The sequence below is a fragment of the Sinohyriopsis cumingii genome, chromosome 19, assembly GCF_028554795.1.
Source record: "Sinohyriopsis cumingii isolate HCF-2022 chromosome 19, ASM2855479v2, whole genome shotgun sequence".
NCBI lineage: Eukaryota > Metazoa > Mollusca > Bivalvia > Unionida > Unionidae > Sinohyriopsis > Sinohyriopsis cumingii.
In genome coordinates this window covers 56,020,811-56,039,025 of record NC_142979.1, presented here as the reverse complement: position 1 = coordinate 56,039,025, position 18,215 = coordinate 56,020,811, and the positions used below count along the sequence as shown (strand labels likewise).

Here is an 18,215-nt window from a genome sequence, read left to right as displayed (position 1 = left end):
TCTCAAAAACCATTTGACCTTTTTCAGCAACATCTGGTAAAGAGTACAAGGACCTTTCAGGTTTATACAGAACATAAAGATCTGCAATTCTATATTGTTGTCATTTCCACAAATATAAAAACTTTAAAACTAATGTCTCCATAACTGTTCAACAGAATTTCGCCAACATAATGGAAACATTTTGGTATGAAGAATCTTCCAGTTAGTACAAAATAAACTGCCATTTAATATGGCCATCATAGCTTAATAAAACCTTAAAATTACTTTTCAAAAACTGATTAAAAAATTCACAATCTGCTAGCCATTCTGAATGCCATTTCCCCAAAAGAATTAATTACTTGCCATTTCCTCAAAAGCATTAATTACTTGCCATTTCCCCAAAAACATTAATTACTTGCCATTTCCCCAAAGTATTAATTATTTTTTCTCAAAACGAGCTTGTCAGAATTTGATGGAATGATGCAAAAAGCATTCTATCATCAAGGATTTTCAATTTTACAAATGATGCAGATCTCTATCACACATGGCATTAGCTGTTTCAATTTTTTAAAAAAATATTAAATTGTTTTTTCCCAAAAATTATACAACAAAATTTAAGCAAATTTGGCATAAATTGGCATGGTTTGAAGCTTTTTTAAAATTTAAACAAGTGGTTGCAGATATTACAAATAGAAAACCATTAAACAGATTGGATTTTGAAAATTTGACAGAAAGCATTTTCCCCAAACAGATATTATTCATGCATTTATAAGCAGATGTCAGGCAAGTGAGCAATATCAGGTCCACTTAAGGTTCTGGTTATATTTGGTACATGTCATTTCAAATAACAGTATCAGGTCCATGTCATCTCATATAACAATATCAGGCCCAGATAAGGTTCTGGTTATATTTGGTATGTGTCATCTCATTTAACAGTATCAGGTCCAGATAAGGTTTTGTTTATATTTAGTATGTGTCTTTTCACATAACAATATCAGGCCCAGATAAGGTTCTGGTTATATTTGGTATGTGTCATCTCATTTAACAGTATCAGGTCCAGATAAGGTTTTGTTTGTATTTAGTATGTGTCTTTTCACATAACAATATCAGGCCCAGATAAGGTTCTGGTTATATTTGGTATGTGTCATCTCATTTAACAGTATCAGGTCCAGATAAGGTTTTGTTTATATTTAGTATGTGTCTTTTCACATAACAATATCAGGCCCACTTAAGGCTCTGATTACTTTTTGGTATGTGTCTTCTCACATAACAATATCAGGCCCACTTAAGGTTCTGATTACTTTTTGGTATGTGTCATCTTATATAACAATATCAGGCCCAGTTATGATTCTGGTTATATTTGGTATGTGTCTTTTCATATAACAATATAGGCCCAGATAAGGTTCTGGTTATATTTAGTATGTGTCTTTTCACATAAAAATATCAGGCCCAGATAAGGTTCTGGTTATATTTGGTATGTGTCATCTCATTTAACAGTATCAGGTCCAGATAAGGTTTTGTTTATATTTAGTATGTGTCTTATCAGATAACAATATCGGGCATACTTAAGGCTCTGATTACTTTTTGGTATGTGTCATCTCACATAACAATATCAGGCCCACTTAAGGTTCTGATTACTTTTTGGTATGTGTCATCTCATATAACAGTATCAGGCCCAGTTATGATTCTGGTTATATTTGGTATGTGTCTTTTCATATAACAATATAGGCCCAGATAAGGTTCTGGTTATATTTAGTATGTGTCTTTTCACATAAAAATATCAGGCCCAGATAAGGTTCTGGTTATATTTGGTATGTGTCATCTCATTTAACAGTATCAGGTCCAGATAAGGTTTTGTTTATATTTAGTATGTATCTTTTCACATAACAATATCAGGCCCAGACAAGGTTCTAGTTATATTTGGTATGTGTCATCTCATACAACAATATCAGGCCCAGATAAGGTTCTGGTTATATTTGGTATGTGTCTTTTCACATAACAGTATCAGGCCCAGACAAGGTTCTAGTTATATTTGGTATGTGTCATCTCATACAACAATATCAGGCCCAGATAAGGTTCAGGTTATATTTGGTATGTGTCTTTTCACATAATAATATCAGGCCCAGATAAGGTTCTGGTTATATTTGGTATGTGTCATTTCATAATACAGTCTCAGACCCACTTTAGGTTCTGGTTATTATTGGTATTTGTCACTTCATAAAATATCATCTCAATACAAATGACATACTGAAGGGTATAATGCCTGAGGCATCAAAAAGTTCTTACATTATATATTTTACAGAATCATATGAGGAAAAAACCCACAAATGATCATTTCTTCTTCTGATCACTTACCCAATCATATCCACTACCTGATATTTCCTCAGAATATTTGTTGTCAAGGTTACATTGGATGACTATTCATAATAGAATAAACTAATTAAGGGCAATAATGACTGACAAATATATTTATGGAATGGTACCTGCTTATCTTTAAAAATTTTGCAGAGTGTGTAAAAAATAAACAATATCATTAAAACAAAATTGGAAAACTTTTAAACAAAAATTAAATGTTTGGAATTTTTTAATTTGTCAAAATCAATTACTATGACTCTTTGATCTCAAACTTAGAAACACAAAAAGCAAAGCCAAGAAGTTTAGTAAAATTCAACAAATAATTTATTTACCTTGAATAAAATGTGAAAATTTACACAGAACTTAATTAATTAATTAAATCCCAAATAATCCTAAAAGTTTTATCACAAATCCAAAAGTGTAGTGTGTTCCGAATGAATTTAAGTGTTGTTCTGAATGAATTCCAATCTTGGATGTGCTTATGTACCAATAGTCTTTAATGTGCTAATATACTAACAGTCTTAATATACCACAATGATATAATCCAGAATGTTTATGAATGAATTCACAATAATCCAAAAATAATGTTTTAGTAAAACATCAATTAGCACTTTGTAATTCCAATGCATGATTTAAATAAATAATTCCTCTCAATTATAACAGCTTGCATTTAAAAATGATTCCACCATGGATTTATTTTAAGATAGGAATAAATAATCTTGTTGGAACCACAACCTATCAAATAACTGCTCATTTTCTCTTGTAAATTCAAAATGAGTTCGTCACTTCTGGAACCTTCTAAGGACATAATCAAGGACATAATCAACTCAAATTAAAGTTAACAGGCTATTTATAAACAAGATAAACATGAGATTAGTCAGGTAAGCCTCCACCTTCAATTACAGACAAAGGTAAAGATACAATACAAATTAAATATATATGACCATGTATCTTTGAAGATTAAAGCAAATACCATAGTTATTCAATTAGAAGCCCCCTTCTAATAAATATCTCCCTCCTTTTTTCCCCAAAAAGGAAATTCCTATTGAGGGTTATAGATCAGTATACATGTATATCCATTATGGTATGTCCAGATAATTAAAACAGTATATGAGTAATCCAATGACTGTTAGAAAATCAAAACAACTTAATTTATTAACATTTTCAGTCAAACAGTGATGTGTGGTATTCAACATCCTCCGTTTGGAAATAGCATCAGCCCTGGGTTATCTATTAGAATAAGTACGAATATAATATAATGTTGGCAAATATATCTGGTACTTTCATACTAGACAATTTCATTCTGTGTATAAATTATTACTCACCAGTTATCAGACCTGTCATATCAAGTACAACTGATTGATGTCATTAATTTAATTGTGCTAAAAATAGGAAAATGTAAATAATTTATGTCAAAGTAACTTAAAGTTTATATTGCTTTTTTATCATTTTGCAAACATATACATATCTTATTAGAAATGTATTCTTGAATATTATAAAAGTATGCATATTTTGGATTCTGAGCATATCTCTAGTAAATCCCATTTCAGTTGTAGGGGTGGAGGGATCTGCTGTCATAAATCAAACATACAACTGCCACTCTTTCATCTGCAATAATAAATTGACAATGTTTTAAAAAACACATTCAATTATTATTACATTTATTATATAAATTTTTTCCTATTAAGAAGGACTGTTTTTATGGAGGTCACTCTTTAGCCATGAAATCGATTTGTTTACTGCCATAACAGATCCAGTCAATTATACACAACTCTTCACATGTTAATCTTAAGTACATCAGGAAGTGCATACTTTTTACCTACTGTATGAATTTTTAGTGCATGTAGTTTCAAGTCTGAATATAGGTTTCTAGCGAAACTCCCAATGTCTGAATGATGCATTTTAATGTCAGACAAAAATCAGACCTTTTGGACACATCCAGCTTATATGAATGTTTTGGAAATGCAGTATATCCTAAGTTAGAGTGAGTGCATCAGCAAGAAATTAAGTATTTGGACTGAAATGGATCTAGCAGAAAATTTGTAGAAATTACGTTTTTCTCAGGATATTTTTATGGAATTACTATTGTGGATACAACCAGATTAGCTTGTGACTGGTGAATACATGAACTCTAAGTATTTAAAAAAAATTCCTGTATATTTTATATTGATGTACCAGTTAATGGTTTCTGCCCCCGCCTCCATATTACATATGTACTAATTGTTTTAAGTAATTCTTATTTAATTTGTAACAAGTTGATACTAACTGTGCCAAATAAATCCATAGTTTTGCACACATACCCCACCCACTTGCAGTTTTTTTATAGCTAAGAAGATGAACATCCAGTATCTTTCTTCAATAAACTGACTTTTTTGCGGACAGTACATTATCATACATAACATGATTTCATTATGTGGACCTCAATCATTGTGCTGTGGTAGGGTTTCACTGTATAGATGACATGGCATGATTTCATTATGTGGACCTCAATCATTGTGCTTTGGTAGGGTTTCACTGTATAGATGACATAACATGATTTCATTATGTGGACCTCAATCATTGTGCTGTGGTAGGGTTTCACTGTATAGATGACATGACATGATTTCATTATGTGGACCTCAATCATTGTGCTTTATATAGTAGGGTTTCACTGTATAGATGACATGACATGATTTCATTATGTGGACCTCAATCATTGTGCTGTGGTATGGTTTCACTGTATAGATGACATGACATGATTTCATTATGTGGACCTCAATCATTGTGCTATAATTGGGTTTCACTGTATAGACGAAGTTGCCACACATGCTTAGGAGATTTAAGATTGGGCTGACTTTGGAGTATGGGGGTGTAACTCCCTCCACTTCTCACCTATCTCCAGATGTATTATAGGCAAGTAATGTGTTTTAACACATTAACCCCTAGTGACAACTTATCGGGGCAGGAGGTAGTAGCCTACTGCCAAGCTCTGTAGCATCCTGGTCATGCATGATACACTAAAGTGGGTGGGATTATAAAAAGATAGACAGATTTTGTTCTACAATGATACCAAATAATCTGGAATATCTAGTTGCACTAAAAAATACAGATAAAAAAACATCATTCTTTGGACCCGACTTTTTTTAACCCAAAATTCGCCCGTGGTCAGAATCCGATTTTGTGTCTGGATTTTAGACTTTTTGGTCTCAGATCTAAGGCAAACCAGTATGAACTGCAAACAGACAGATGAGCCTTTGCAAAAAGTAGGATAAGATGGGCATTTGGCATAAAGAGTGGTCTCCATACAAAAATAATGGTTCCGTTTAGCAAAAAAAAATCCAACTTTTACCCTTCTACTCATGCGCAAGTGAAATAGCCAATGAAAAATTATGCTTCTAACACAACTAGGCAGTATGTTACATGTAATCAAACACATACATTCATGTTTTAGTCATATTTCTTGTATTAAGCATATTATCAGAATTTCATAGTCAAAATAAAAAGGTCCGGACTTCTTTAAATTTATTATTACATTTACACAAGTTAGCCCATATCCCCCCCCATCTTAAAATAATATGGGTAAACCCTTTCAGGTCCCCACTTCCATGTATGGAATTGCTTAGCTTTATGTCTTGTCTGACTTTGGTATTGGCAAGGAAGTGGGTTTCTTTTAGATTTTTGCTGCTAAAATAAGTCCATAGTTGTGGTTGATGTCTTTTTTTTTAGCTTGGAAGGGCATCATCTTGATGATGCCTTTTCTAGCTTGGTAGGGCTAGATCTGTGTGATATATCTTTTTAGCTTGGTGGGGCTGGATCTGAGTGATACATCTTTTTAGCTTGGTAGGGCTGGATCTGTGTGATACATCTTTTTAGCTTGAAAAGGCTGGATCTGTGTGATGTATCTTTTTAGCTTGGTAGGCCTGGATCTGTGTGATGTATCTTTTTAGATTGGTAGGGCTGGATCTGTGTGATGTATCTTTTCTAGCTTGGTAGGGCTGGATTTGTGTGATGTATCTTTTTAGCTTGGAAGGGCTGGATCTGTGTGATGTATCTTTTTAGCTTGGAAGGGCTGGATCTGTGTGATGTATCTTTTAGCTTGGAAGGGCTGGATCTGTGTGGTGTATCTTTTTAGCTTGGAAGGGCACAATCATGATGCCTTTTCTAGCTTGGTTGGACTGGATCTGTGTGATGTATCTTTTTATCTCGGAAGGGCTGGATCTGTGTGATGTATCTTTTTAGCTTGGTAGGGCTGGATCTGTGTGATGTATCTGTTTAGCTTGGAAGGACTGGATCTGTGTGATGTATCTTTTCTAGCTTGGTAGGGCTGGATCTGTGTGATGTATCTTTTCTAGCTTGGAAGGGCTGGATCTGTGTGATGTATCTTTTTAACTTGGTAGGGCTGGATCTGTGATACATCTTTTTAGCTTGGAAGGGCTGGATCTGTGTGATGTATCTTTTTAGCTTGGGCTGGATCTGTGTGATGTATCTTTTTAGCTTGGAAGGGCACAATCATGATGCCTTTTCTAGCTTGGTAGGGCTGGATCTGTGTGATGTATCTTTTTATCTTGGAAGGGCTGGATCTATGTGATGTATCTTTTTAGCTTGGTAGGGCTGGATCTGTGTGATGTATCTTTTTAGCTTGGAAGGGCTGGATCTGTGTGATGTATCTTTTTAGCTTGGAAGGGCACGATCTCCATGATGCCTGTTCTAGCTTGGTAGGGCTGGATCTGTGTGATGTATCTTTTTATCTTGGAAGGGCTGGATCTGTGTGATGTATCTTTTTAGCTTGGTAGGGCTGGATCTGTGTCATATATCTTTTTAGCCACGAAGGGCTGGATCTGTGTGATGTATCTTTTCTAGCTTGGTAGGGCTGGATCTGTTTGGTGTATCTTTTTAGATTGGAAGGGCACGATCTCCATGGTGCCTTTTCTAGCTTGATAGGACTCTAACTGTGTGATGTATCTTTTTAGCTTGGAAGGGCACGATCTGTGTAATGTTTCTTTTTAGCTTGGAAGGGCTGGATCTGTGTGATGCATCTTTTCTGGCTTGGTAGGGCTGGATCTGTGTGATGTATCTTTTTAGATTGGAAGGGCTGGATCTGTGTAATGTATCTTTTTAGCTTGGAAGGGCATAATCTCCATGGTGCCTTTTCTAGTTTGATAGGACTCTAACTGTGTGATGTATCTTTTTAGCTTGGAAGGGCACAATCTGTGTAATGTATCTTTTTAGCTTGGTAGGGCTGGATCTGTATGATGTATCTTTTCTAGCTTGGTAGGGCTGGATCTGTGTGATGTATCTTTTTAGCTTGAAAGGGCTGGATCTGCACAACATCATTATTTTATCTTGGAAGAGCTGGATTTGCATGATGTCTTTTTTTAGCTTGGAAGGGCTTGATCTGCATAATTTATATTTTATCTCGAAAGGGCTGGATCTGCATGATAGAGGATGTACTCCTAATTGGTGGAGTATTGGCAAAGGAAAATGTTTTACTCCAGAATTTGTTTCTACAAATATTTAACTTTTGTTTCCCAAGATTTTTAAAAGAGACAATTTCATTCATGTGATACATTTCAAGGAGAAGAACACTTACATAAATTCTTACATAAATTCTTCGGTAAGTTCTATATAGGCATAATTTTGTAACTTTTGGGTTCCCTTTATCCCTTGACTAATAGGTTTTAGTAAACTGATTAAATTTCATTTATATTTCCTTCATTTTTAATTATTTATAATGAAATCCAGTGCATTAATTATAAGTTCAAATGCACCATGATTATCATCCTCATGTGAAGCACAAATTTTGACACATCATGTAAACAAAAATTGGACTGGTTATGGTGCATGTGTATGTATTTACAATAGTTGCACTTGAATTATAACATGACAGGAATATTTAGTGCAAGTTACCATTCCAGAACTAATCAAATCTCAGCTGTTCACTTTGTCATCCTTCAAATAAGCCAAGAGGCTGAATGCAGAAAATATTGTATTTTCTGTTTATTCTTTACAGCTGCTTTTTATTCAAGTAATTTTCTTTTACTGGTATGCAGAACTCAAGGAAACAAAAGAAAAAATTATTCATTTGTTTCAGAGGGACTGCAGTAGACTGCAATAATGTCTGATTGTCATACCTATTTATAAAGGATACTGTATCTACATTGTTTTAGTAGATATAAGGAAATGTTTCATGAGTGAAATGGAAACATTTACCATTCATCACAATACAAAATGTGACCACTTAACATGGAGAAATATTTTCTTATATGTCCTCCAAAAATACCAGTTGTCTTGTCCGTATATATTTTTGAAGGCAAAGGCCATCAGTTTTTATCCCCTTTCTTTGCCAGTTTGATTTATAGCTGCATTACTATATCAACAAAAAGAATTTCCAAAATTGTAATGTTATTTGGAAAAGTGACTTTTACAAGTTAGGCCTTTAAATATTGCATTAGATTGTGTATTTTGTCAACAAATAAATGACTGTTTTCATATGAAAATAAAGAGATAGTTATTTTTATTTATCCTTACATGAATTGATACAGTGAATATTGTGAAATAAGCCTGAAATGGTCCTAAAAGTTCAATCACAAGTCCAGTAGTGTAGTGAATTCCTAATTAATTCCACTGATGTTCCAAATGAATTCCAATGTTGAACATGCCATTGATAAATCATATTGATATAATCAAAATTGTCCTTGAATGAAATTTTGATAATCCAAACTAGTGATATAGTCAGAAACTCTAAGAGCACCTTGTGATTATATTATATAATTTAAATAAATAAATACTCTGAAATAAAATCTGAACACAACAACACTTTAAATGTTAAGATAGGAATGAGTAATTCCAAACCAATCAACCTTAACTTACAACCTAAGACACAATTTTAGAACCAGGATGGTGGTTAAAAGATCATTTCCAAGTTATAAACAATCTTATATAGGTCAACACTGCTGTGTCATCTTAACGGAAATTTCCGTCTAAATGTGAACCAGATTTGTTTCTAGAAAATTGTATGGTTAGAATCAAGGCTGTATCTAGAATTCAGACTTAATAAACATGTTTATCCCACATGATATTAGACATGTAGGCCCAGCTCCTACCCACAGTTTTGGATAAAGGTCAATCACACAATACAGATCTTAAATATATATATATATATATGTATGTATGTATGTATGTATGTATGTATCTATATATATATATATATATATATATATATATATATATATATATATATATATATATATATATATATATATATATATATATATATATATATATATAATCATGGAAAAAAGCCAACACACAAATCAAATTAAATATATATGACAAAAGTAATTCCAAAGTGATATTGCCCAAGTTTCGATACAAAATGGTATTGCCACAGTGAAAATAAAAGAAGTATCACTACTGTGCTGTTACAAGTGATAATTCCACTGTAGCAATATAAAAAAATTCCCACCTTTATGTTTCAATTTTTCATTAAATATATAATAAATATTTCCCTTTCTCTCTCCCTTCTTCTCTTCTCTTCAACAGGATGAACAGATGATAAGCAAATTTTTATAAGTAATGAAGAAATGACCTAAAAATATTCATAATAAAACATTTTTTTCATTCAAAAATATATAATAAAAAGAAAATTGATGTTTTTAGTTAATACATGCATAAAGAAATATTTCATTTGTGAAGTAGAAACATTTTATATCGTAACTCGTGGTTCATGACTTGTACAGATGCAGATAATACCCTCAACAGTTTCATCTTGTGACACGAATTACTTGAGATAATTGGACATCAGCACGTTTAAATGCTGCCGATAATATGCATTGCACAACTACACAAAAATAAGATCTGCATGAGCTCGGCTATGTTGCAACTGCTCCTGTGGCCTAAGTGGTTAGAGCATCTGCCTTTGATGCAGGAGGTCGTGGGTTTGAACCCAAGCCAAGTCATACCAAAGGCTTATAAAAATCATACTACCAGCTGCTCTTGCTTGACACTCAGCATTAAGAGGTTAGTGTTAGGACTGGTTGTCTTGGTGTCAGGATAATGTGACTGGATGGGACACAATGCTATATGTCTGTGGCATGATGCCCCAGTGCTAGACATCACTATAAACTGCCACACTGCAGACATCATAGCGATATGACTAAACAAATTTTAAAGTTGTGTTAAAAATCCAAAACACAAACTCACACAAACATGCATCATAAAAAGTCATGAAATTTATTCTTGGTAGCATCTATGCTTCCTGCTACAAATGATATTTCATATGCTTGGAATTCTTTTTCTAATTAACACTACAGAATCCAGTGGACCCAAAGATCTTTAGTGAGATGGTGACAGCTTTTTATCAGAAGCTGATGTTCGTGGTTGTGGCACGAATCACAATGGGACCCAGATCATTTCCAGACTACATTGAGGACAAATTCAAAACAGCTGTGGAAGTTGATGAGCACACTGGAGAGATATTCCTAGCTATTGAGGATGAGGTATTGATCATTTTTGTCTCACAGGCAAAACAAATGTCACAATGTCCATCCATCTATCTGCACATCTGTCAGGCATAACTTTTGGTTCAGGCTTTTTTAAAGTGTGATTTCTCCCATTTTTAGCAGGGCATCATCAGCAAACTTGCCCACAAATGAATTAGTTTTAAGAAATATCTCTTGATATTGCAAGCCAAGGAGCTCTAAGGTCAAGGCCACAGTGAACACTTAAGTTTAGGTGATTGATCCATGGTTAAATATTTTGGGATCAAATATTTGTATAATAAATTTTCCAATGGGATGAAATTACATCAGACAAAGTAAAGTTGTTTAATAGTGGTTAAAAGCTCATAGGTCAAGGTCACTAGATTTGTTAAGTCATATGTTACTATGTGTATGCATGAAGGTGTCTTAATGATATATGACAATACTTAGTCTACCAGCATTTATGGGGGTGGTATTAAATGTGTAAAGGAAAAAACATTATTTTATTTTATTAATTTGAATATGCAGTCCTTTTTAACAGGCTTATTTAAGAGATAACTTATTATCAGTTGAACAATGCCACATTGTAGGATCATGTATTCTGACACACACACACACACACACACACACACCCTTAGGACCACAGAATACACTTTTCTAAGATGAAAAGCCCCCTCCCGATCTGGAGGTTTGTCTAGTAAGGATAGGCCATGACTTGTTAGAAATTGTATCAAGTAGAAGTTTACAAGAATGCTCCTTTATAGTATTCATTGCATTTACATGTAATAGAGTTGATACATAAAACATAATGGCATTATTTTTTATCTTATTATAATCTCATTTAATCATCATTTATGTCATGATTATAAATGTATTTGCTTAGCACTGGATTTAATATTGCTATCATAAATAAGAACATTTTAACATGCAAATTTGAGCAGATTAACTAGATCACTCAACTTTTCTAAAATACTGTTCATGTTAGAATGGAATGTTAGAAATGAAAATAGAGAAATATCCCACAAAGTCACCTTAATAAGACTGATTACAAGCCAGTCATCGGATTTATTTTTGATTTTGTTGGTTTTAATGGTATTTCTAAACATTCATTTGGATTTGTTTTGTTTTCTTGGTTTTAATGACACTTTTAACACATTCATTTGGATTTGTTTTGTTTTCTTGGTTTTAATGACACTTTTAACACATTCATTTGGATTTGTTTTGTTCTCTTGGTTTTAATGGCACTTTTAATACAGGGCCAAGGAAATGGAATTTAAGTGCCTTTCCCGAGGTCACACCGAGGCAGCTGACCCTCGGATTATGAGTCTGACCCTCTTCAAACTGAGTTATTATGGCTAACTAATAATTTGGAAATTTCTGTTAACACAAAAATGAAAAATAATAATAAACAGTAAAATAAGAAACAAAGATAATTATGTTTCAAAATGCTTTTATTTTGATGCACAGTATTTAGCACTTTATCTCTTTCAGAGTATGTTTTGTCTTGAGGAAATGAAAAGCATGATGCAGTACTTCAGGGACACTACTGCGGCTGATGCTAAAAGTATATTTAAGGAAGTTCAAGTACAATATCATTCATCACCTCAAAGAACTCCAAAAATGGTGCTTGACTACCCAAATGAAGATAAACCTGCCAGTAGCCCCATTCCTAGTGTTGAATACAAGGGACGTGCACCATCAGTGCATGAAACATCCTCTCGACCAGGAAGTGTCACTTCCATACTTCTGAATGATCCAGAGCAATACAGGTCCAGACCTGCAAAGATGCAGATGCAAGGAATGCCAGAATGATGCCTGATTTATTTATTTATTTATTTATCCCATGTTCAGTTTTACTTTCATGTTTTAATGATGATCATCATGGATCTAGGATAAGTTTAGAAAAGTTCTGCTAAAATTCAACCCAACTACCGGCAAATTAAAAAGGAAGCAGATCAGCTGTGCTAAGTTGTTTGCTTTAATAGAGAAGTATTGGTACCATATACAGTAAAACCTGTTATGAGTAGGACCCAGTATCCCTATGAACATCCATATCACGGGAACATAGACACCCAGTATCCCTATGAACAACCATATCATGGGAACATAGACACCCAGTATCCCTATGAACAACCGTATCATGGGAACACAGACACCCAGTATCCCTATGAACAACTGTATCACGGGAACATAGACACCCAGTATCCCTCTGAACATCCATATCATGGGAACATAGACACCCAGTATCTCTATGAACAACCGTATCATGGGAACATGGACATCCAGTATCCCTATGAACATATCACGGGACCATAGACACCCAGTATCCCTATGAACAACCTGATCATGGGAACATAGACACCCAGTATCCCTATGAACATCCATATCATGGGAACAAAGACCCCACTGACTGATATGTAATCATTTGTAACCATGAACTCTTGATTACTAACATATGTTCTGATAAAAAACTAACAAAAAAAATTTTATAAAAAAAAGGATTCTGGCTACCAGTGATAGATGCTACAGTCCGTAAACAAGGCTGATGAACATGCCGCGATTTGCCATTGTAGTGCCGAAATTGTTGTAGTGGTCACTTATATTGTTTGTCTATAGAGTTAATCCATACTGCCTGGGGTCATTAAGGTCATTGTCTATTAAATCAGCAAGAGAGAATCATTTGTGGGATTCGATTGATGATGTTAAAGACTGTGATGTTTGTTGTTTTTTCCCCCAATGTTATGGTGATTACATCCCAATCACAAAGCTGTTGTCTATTCAAGTTGGTGTGACCAGGTTACATACTTTGTTTATAGAGTTAATCCCTGTATGTCTTCTTTGAATTAAGCCATTTACTTTTGTCTCTGTGTAAATGATTCTGTTTCTTGATAAGATAATTGTTTCTTTTAAGATCATTAATTGTTTCATATGCAATGCACATGTATAGATTTTTCATATTTTTTCCCAAAGCTCAGTCAAAACTATCTTTACAGTCAATATAACAACTGAACACTAATAATGTTAACACCTAGAACATTAAAAACAATGGACAAACCTCCAACTAAAAAGAGACAAATTTTAACACTAGAGAAAATAATTATTGTAACAGAAAGACGTGAAAAAGAGCAGACAACTCACACAATAGCGGTTTAAACAAAACAAATTTAGGGCGTTTTAAAGGAAAAGGATTACATATGCTAATACATGAACCTGCAATCTTCAAATGTAAATGTGATTTCATATTTAATGATAGAAGTATATATTTATTGCTATATAATTTTGTTTTCAGATGAATGCATTCAATATTTTAGCAAGAACAATTAATAAAGAATAGAATATATGTACAGTGATTGTGGTTATTTTTCTTAAAATTGTTCTGACACTGGACCTTCAAAACTGGTCATTTTGTACCAACCTGTGTTGAGAGACCACATGTCTTGAGGGACCGTTTTCGTTGGCAAAAGGGGCAGTCTCTCATAACAGGTTTTACTGTACTGTATATATATTTTGTATGATAGAGAAATGATAATACCACATACTGTACAGATATTATAGAGAAATACTGATACCAAATACTATATGTGTATATATATATATATATATATATATATATATATATATATATATATATATATATATATATATATATATATATATATATATATATATATATATATATTTCTAATATAGAGAAACACTGATAAAATATACTGTGCATATATTTCTACTAAATACATTAATATTTCTTAGTGTGCATAAGTTTTATACTATAGAGAAATAATAATACCACATATTGTACATATATTTTATACTATGAGGCATATATTTCATGGGTATAAGATCACACTGTGTGGATACAGACCTCATACATCTGACAGAACCAGGATCTCAGACCAGTAGATTTTCAAATTTTGATCTGTAAATTGGCTACTAAACCAGTAGATCTTTTTATCAACATAAATTCTTCAAGGAGATTGAAAACAAGTGCATTTTTTAGCCATAATATATATTCTCTTTATAGGGTAATAAAATAGCAAGTTTTGAACATAAATTGAATTTAAATTCTAATGTTATAATAATAATTAACATGAGTCAGCATATTGTCAATTAATGAAAAAAGAAGAGTTGAAAAAAATATAGGTCACTGCAAAGATTTTTTAATAACATCCTTTAGCATTTTTAGTTTCCTTCACAAGATTTCTGTCTGGGGATCACTGAAGACATTTTCTGTGATTATTAAGCTTTACACTTAAAAGGCCCTCAATAGTTCTCTGATCAAGATTTTCTCCTGAATCAGATTGTATTTCACCATGAATGGATAATGTCTTCTCTGTATCAGCATTAGAATGTTGTAATGACAGGACAGCTATGGTTAGCCTGCCAAGAACTTCCAGCTTCAGTTTCCTGTCATTGGATTTGGGAAGTTGCTGACTGGTCTTGAATAGTCCTCCTAGTAATGTTCTCTCCTCGGAGAAAGTTCCTGATTTGGACTTATGATGTATTCCTGATTTAAAATTAATTATCTTGCATAATACTGTTAACTGATATATTTTATTTAGGGATTGAACTTTATTTATGAATTTGAAATACTAAAGATGCATACCTTTAAAACAAACGATGCAAACTCGTGACCGTTGCTACTCACCTGCACACACTAAAACTCTTAGTCTGTGGTTTCTTATCACTGGGAGAAAGACCACTTTTCAACATTTTGGCATTAATGTTGTTGTTGTTGTAGGGTTTAACACCATTTTTCAGCACACGATAGGCTATGCGTGGCGGCCGGTATTAATGGTGGAGGAAGAACCCGGGAAATCCCCAGAAAGAACCTCCAACCCTTGAGAAGCTACTGGTAAGCCTTCTCACATACCCACATTGGCTGAATCCGAGACTCTAACCTACGCAGACAGAGGTGAGATGGCAGTGATGCATAATGGAGAGTGCTTTAGACCACTTGGTCACTCGGGGCCCCCTTGGCATTAATTGAACAGATAATGCAAGAACTACCCTTAAATATTTCTCTTAAAACATCTTGAACAATACAGTAGCAATTAAACATATGTACAAATAATAAAAAAACATACTCTTATGTGTCTGCTGAAATAGTTTATTTGATCCATCCTTCCATCTTATCTCAGTTCTGGCAGTTTTCATCAAAAGCTCAGAAGACATCACGACCACCTTAAACATCATGACCACCTTAAACTCACTATATTCTAACAATGAGGTAGTCAAATAACAGCTTGTTGCGAATGCATCAGGTGTTTTTGGACAGATGATTTGCCACATATCATCATACCAATTGCTGTACTTGTGGAACATGTCTGGTCCCCAGTAAACTGCTTTCTCTAATTTGTTGATAGAACAGATAAAAATACTTGTGCTTGCGTTTTTATAATTAATTTGGTGAAAGAAATCCCATAATTTTAAACAGTGGTAGATTTCAGCTATAAAATGGCATTCTTGACCTACCACCTGTAGAATCACATGAATGAGACTTTTTCCAAAGAGATTTTAGAGATATGTGTAAATCTGTGTATTACTTTGATTTCACCTTAATTTCTATACAATATTTCACAATAGCATGGGCTACAGTTCAAAGTAATGATTTTATGTGCAGTTTCTTTTGCATGTCAGAGTTCTATTCATTTATTAAGCTCTGCAGCTCTGTTAATGCAGTGCTTGATGCTATACTGCCCTGAAACCAGTTTATTGCTATGAGTGAGGCCAGTACATATGAATGCTGCAAATTTGATGCTAAACAGTTGACAGTTAAAATGCAAAAATGGGATTTATTATTACTCTCAATACAAGACATGATGTCTTAATGGATTTTATTATTACTCTCAATACAAGACATGATGTCTTAATGGAGCTGAAGGTCCCCACTGTGACAAGATGGTCTTAATAAAAAGGAATATATGCGGAAAGAGAAGATGGTCTCAGTAGAAATAAAGGTATATACAAAGACAAGATGGCCTTAATAGAAATAAACATGAATAAAGAAACAATACTCTTAATAAAAAATGAATGTTTGTGCAAAGACACAATGGTCTTATTAAAAATGAAGGTTTGCACAAACACAAGATGGCTATAAAAGACTGAAAGTCTGCTAGCTCCTCATGGTCATTTCACTTACTGGATTTCAAAGGTAAATTGTAAAAAATGAGCCGATACCTTTTTTTACTTTTTATATATTTTGTAATTCATTCAAAAGCTAGTATTGCCTGTTCTAGAAAAATGCATTTTTTAATATCTGCTAAACTTAATAGCCTTTGGACTAGTTCAGACTGATTTTTCCAGCACTTTAGAGCAGCCAACCTAATCAGCTCTGTGTTAGGATTGTGCATGAATAAAACAACTACAACATGTGATAAAATTTCTGCCACAGTACCTGAAACTAGTTTAGAGGTATGTCAACATTCTCCCCATTATACAAGTTGCAAATACAAGCAACTTCAGCCATCACTCTGTCAAAAGTATGTAATATCTGTGAAAAGAAGCTTTAATAGAAATCAAGGTGTGCACAAAGACAAGATGGCCCTAATAGAAATGATGGCGTTCTCAAATACATGATTGTCTTAATAGAAATGAAGGTGTGCACAAAGACATGATTGTCTTATTAGAAATGAAGGTATGTACAAAAAATATTGGCCTTGCAAGAGTCCATTCATGCAGATTGGTATAAAAAAGGGTTGGGGTGTCAGCTATTTAGAATATCATTGCCACGAGAAGTGGCCATATGCATACTTTTATAAATTTTTGTAAAACTGTCAAAGTCATACCAGATGTCACTGTTGGTATGGCAAGCTGCAGAAGAATGACTAAAATCATGGATTGGATCTTGGGTAACTACCGATGGACATCTGTCAGGGTAAATTGGTCTGTGTTTGGCATCTCAGCATACCACTACTGATGGACATTTGTCAGGGTAAATAGGTCTGTGTTTGGCATTTCTGCACACCATGTGAGACTTTCAGAATCCAGCAAACTGCTTATACATACTGAAATTTCTTTACTTAAAATTTTATCATTTATTGGATGCATATTTTTTAGCTTGTTGATCTAGTCAGGTAACCACATCTCTTATATTTTTGGTTGTGTAAAATATATTCCCAAATGCATTTGCTGCTTCAATAACTGTTCAAATATTTGTGTTGTCCATCATTAATATATGTTATTTCAGTCTGTAAATTGTGTACTTCTACCATAAGTCTGGGCATATGATACTATTATGATGAAATCAGTATATCTCTGTGACCATCCATCCCTCTATTTCTAACTTCATTCTGCACAATAACTCAAGTTCTGTACCATCTACAGTTATCAAACTTTGTGGATGACTTGCATTTGGGGTAAGGAAGAACCCAGTTGTTTTTATGTTAAAAGGTAAAAGGTTAAGGTCACTGATTATCACATCTG

At 33.6% G+C, this 18,215-nt stretch overlaps 1 protein-coding gene across 2 annotated transcripts in view; it reads left to right on the top strand.

Moving 5' to 3' along the window:
* LOC149775741 (uncharacterized) overlaps nucleotides 1-14,133 on the top strand; it is a 138,473-nt gene extending 124,340 nt beyond the window's left edge. For both annotated transcript variants that reach the window (XM_089943309.1, XM_089943308.1), the window contains 2 exons: nucleotides 10,626-10,811; nucleotides 12,285-14,133. In XM_089943309.1, the coding sequence (XP_089799435.1) occupies nucleotides 10,626-10,811; nucleotides 12,285-12,605 (507 nt within the window). In that variant the 3' untranslated portion in view covers nucleotides 12,606-14,133. The remainder of the gene's footprint in view (nucleotides 1-10,625; nucleotides 10,812-12,284) is intronic.
* Nucleotides 14,134-18,215: the final 4,082 nt, after the last annotated feature.